Source organism: Nematolebias whitei, chromosome 23 (genome assembly GCF_014905685.2).
Source record: "Nematolebias whitei isolate Nwh7 chromosome 23, NemWhi1, whole genome shotgun sequence".
NCBI classification, from domain to species: Eukaryota; Metazoa; Chordata; class Actinopteri; order Cyprinodontiformes; family Rivulidae; genus Nematolebias; species Nematolebias whitei.
This window is the reverse complement of record NC_056520.1, coordinates 9,560,696-9,564,600: the sequence shown is the minus strand read 5'-3', so window position 1 is coordinate 9,564,600 and position 3,905 is coordinate 9,560,696. Positions and strand designations below refer to the sequence as shown.

The window sequence follows — 3,905 nt, the reverse complement described above, 5'->3', positions numbered from 1 at the left end:
AGCTGTTACCAAGTGAGTCAGAACTGAGCAGCGAGTCACTAACGAGTTAATAAAAAGTCACTAACGAGCAGACGATGTTTAACGTATGTTTTTGGAACAGATTTCTGACAGTTTTATTTCAGATATTTAAAAATGCAACAAAAAAAAAAAATAATTTCAGAAAAACTATTTCTGAAACATTTGGTTTATTTTTTGTTTGTAGAAATCCTGAAAATCAAATGAAATATTTCCAAATGAGGACTTTTCTTTTAAATCGTGACCTGGAACACTTTGAATATTTTCAATTGTTTTGTTTGTTTGTTTGTTTTAAAAACAGAATAAAATTTTTTTTCCTTAAGTATTTTATGTAAAATGTTATTTGTAAAGAAACAAAACCAATTTTTAACTTCCTGTATTCAATATTTTTATTCAATTAAATTTAAGTAGTTTTTGTTTATAAAAGTTGAATTACATGAATTAAACAAGTAAAAACATTTTCCTGTTTAAAACAACTTATTATTCAAAAGTAACGATTGGACAAGATGAAGACGAGTTTTATTTTTCTCCTCAGATGACACGAAATATGAAAATTTATTCTAATTTATTAAAGCTTCTTGTTTTACTCTGAAACATTTTTAACCTTTAAAGAAAACAATTCTGTAAAAAAATAAAAATAAATATTTTTTTAAAGTGTAAACTAACGTTTCAGAAAATGTTTTTTTAGAGCAGAAGTCACAAATTTAAATGACAGTTTTTAATTAACTCAGAAGTTGTAAATATTAAAATGTAAAATAACTTTAATAGTTTTATTTCATTTTAAATGTGGAAGCTGCTGAAGAACAAAAACATTTTATTTTTAAATCGAATAAATTTATAGAAATAAGAGCACGAATTAAAAAAAAATTATATCAACGTAATTTTAAAGCTTTATTTTGAAATGCCTCATTTGGTCTTTTCAAAATAAAACATTAAAATTTGCTCAGAATATTTCATTTAACTGTGGTCAAATTTATGTTTTCTGGTTTAATAAAATAGTAAATTTAATATTTTAGTTTATTCAATTTTGGACCATTTGGGCTTCCATACTTCAGCATTACAATTCTAAAGCTGAATTTATTAGTTTTTCTAAATAAGTTTTTTTTTTTTAACCATTCTCTTTTGTCTTTTCTGTCATTCTGAAATATTTTGAAATAATGTATGAACATGATTTTTACCGTTTCCTGAGAACTCCTGTTGTAATAAATGTTTTCTTGTGATGTTTTTGTATAAATATTCTGCTTCTGAGAATAAAGTGTTTTAAAAAACATTTATTTTTTTCCTGCATTTCAGTTTTGTTTCATTTTTGCACCCTGGTGGAAAAATGTAGAAATCCTCTCTAAATATATCATAAATACAATCGTACGTTTCATAAAACATTGAAAATAATGGTTGAATCGTTTCAAAATTAACCGATCCTCTGAGTTTTTAAACATTTGACTTCATAAACGTTAATTCTGTCCTTTTTTATCAGCATAAGTTAAATATGCGGTACGTGTCCAGCGTTAAATTTATTTGCAAACTCAGCTGACACGAACATGAGTCAGCAATATTAAAATGTACCAGTCAGCTCCGATGAAGACAAGCTGAGCAGTTTTACAACTTTTGAACCGATCCAGTGCATCAAACGTTGCTTCTGATGTTGGACTGAGGAGTTCTGGACGTCTCCGCTTCCTGTCGGGCTCCAGCTGCTGGACCTTCACACTGCAGCTTCCTTAAGAGCCTGACATTTCCCTGCTGTACTTGAACGCACCACTGCTCTCAGCAGCAGTCAGACATGAAGCATGTTGTTTTTCCCACTTAAGAGAGTGTGGTTGTGTTTAAATAAAGTTAATTCAAACGTCTGTGGAGGTTCAGGACTGAGCCCGCTGCAGTTTGGGTTCTGATGGAGCCTCGATGATTTCTCCAGTCATAAACAGCTCCTGAAACAACAACAGAGTTGGGTGAGATGAGGTGGTGGACCCCCAGGACCAGAGATCATCTACCTTATCATAGATGACTCTGACGATGAGTGAGCAGCTTGGACACGTGGCCACCTCCTCTCCATTCTCAAGGTCCTCCTGAAAACAAAACACTTTTCAGGTCCTGCTCAGCAGCATTCTTCAGCCTGCAGCTCAAAGAGCTTAACTAAAAACAAACCAGGACATTAGACAATAAGGTTACTTAAAATCTGATTCAAGCAGCCGATTGTTTTTACGTAGAGTGACGTAAAAACAAATTTAAGGTGCATTTAGTAAGTAGATGGAGCAATCACAGACCTCTACAATGGTCACTACAGTTAAAATGGTCAAATACCTATGTAGAAACGATTAATATGACTCAGCCGAATTTAACAGAGGACTTAAGAGGTTGATGTAAAATATAATAATCAGCAGCTCCTTACTAATTTCTGTCTTCCTGGGCGTTTGAAGGTAAAATCAGATAGAAATAAATCGGAATTTGGCACGAGAGCTAGCTGTTAGCCGTTAGCTGTTGGTGAACTTACTTTCGTTATGAGGAATCGGTCTCCGCAGGGACACGGGAACGAATACGTTTCCGTTTCTTCGTCAAACTCGAAGTCCTCGATCTCCACTTCATCATGAAACACCGCCATGTTTCACCGTAGACACCGGGAGTCGCGGCGACGGATGATGACGTCACATCACAACCAGTGACTGTAGAATGCGCCGTTTGTTTCTCGTAACTATAAATGTGTAAAAATAATCAGCCATTCAGAATTACCTTTAAGAATAGGGGCTCATGAAGTTTATAAATAACCAAAACAGTATTTTTTTACTCTAAAACCTGCTGAGTAATGTTAGTCAATATCTTGATATTTACAGAATATGAAGTTGTAATTTCAGATTTTGACCACTAGAGGGAAGAACAAGCTCGTGTTCGGTTTATTACGTCACTTCAACAGATTTTTTTTCTTCTAAAAATAAAAATTGGACGATCAAAGATTAACTTAAAATTCAGCAGTGTAGATAAAATGTAAAGACTTGAACTCATGGACCTCATCATAAAATTAATTGTACAAATGAAATCTGTTTTAAGTTGTTTTCTAAACATCTTGTTAACAAACGATCTTTGATTTAAAGTAACGCGAGATCTTTGGAAGTATCGCGAGATGTACAGGTTACGCAGTAGTCCGTTTCTCGCAGTGTTTTTCTGTAAATAGCCACTAAAATGTCCGTTTTACTCGACTGCTGGTAAATTATTGATTGGACGGGAACATTTTTATCTGTAAGGACAGAAACATGGAGGCTGGTGAAGGTAAAACACGGATTTTATCAGCTAAAGATGCTAACGTTTAGCTAAAAGCTGCAGGATGGTAACAGTTAGTGTGTGTTTATGGTTGACAGGTGTCAGTCCTCCCACCCCCTCTGAAGAGATGAACGGAACCGGGACCTTGATGGACCTCCTGGACGAACCGTTCCCTGATGTGGGCACTTATGAGGATTTCCACACCATCGACTGGCTGAGAGAGAAGTCCAGAGACACGGACCGCCACAGGAAGGTCAGGAGGACCAGTCCCTTAAATCTGGACTGTTATTAGGATGATAAAGTTTGTTCCTTGTACATATTAATATTTTATATTTGGTAAATAAAACTGATTTAAACTGATCAGAGCAGAAGGACTGCTGAAAACAGCTAAATGACTGCTGAAATCTGCTGAGTTACTGCTGAATGACTGCTGAGTTACTGCTGAATGACTGCTGAAATATGCTGAATAACTGCTGAAATATGCCGAGTGACTGCTGAATGACTGTTGAAATCTGTTGAGTGACTGTTGAAATATGCTGAGTTACTGCTGAATGACTGCTGAAATCTGCTGAGTTACTGCTGAATGACTGCTGAAATATGCTCAATGACTGCTGAAATATGCTCAATGACTGCTGAAATATGCT

At 34.8% G+C, this 3,905-nt stretch overlaps 2 protein-coding genes across 2 annotated transcripts in view; one reads left to right on the top strand and one right to left on the bottom strand.

The window, feature by feature from the left end:
• Positions 1 to 1,430: 1,430 nt before the first annotated feature.
• On the bottom strand, positions 1,431 to 2,629 carry dph3 (diphthamide biosynthesis 3). Its single transcript, XM_037696344.1, has 3 exons — positions 2,501 to 2,629; positions 2,001 to 2,075; positions 1,431 to 1,937 (listed from the first exon to the last, which is right to left on the bottom strand). The coding sequence occupies exons 1-3, from the start codon at positions 2,606 to 2,608 to the stop codon at positions 1,869 to 1,871; spliced, it is 252 nt and encodes an 83-aa protein (XP_037552272.1). The 5' UTR covers positions 2,609 to 2,629; the 3' UTR covers positions 1,431 to 1,868.
• A 500-nt stretch (positions 2,630 to 3,129) lies between these two features.
• clcn4 (chloride channel, voltage-sensitive 4) overlaps positions 3,130 to 3,905 on the top strand; it is a 10,312-nt gene continuing 9,536 nt past the window's right edge. Inside the window, exons 1-2 of the mRNA XM_037696474.1 lie at positions 3,130 to 3,270; positions 3,360 to 3,514. Coding sequence (XP_037552402.1) covers positions 3,255 to 3,270; positions 3,360 to 3,514 — 171 coding nt within the window. The 5' untranslated portion in view covers positions 3,130 to 3,254. The remainder of the gene's footprint in view (positions 3,271 to 3,359; positions 3,515 to 3,905) is intronic.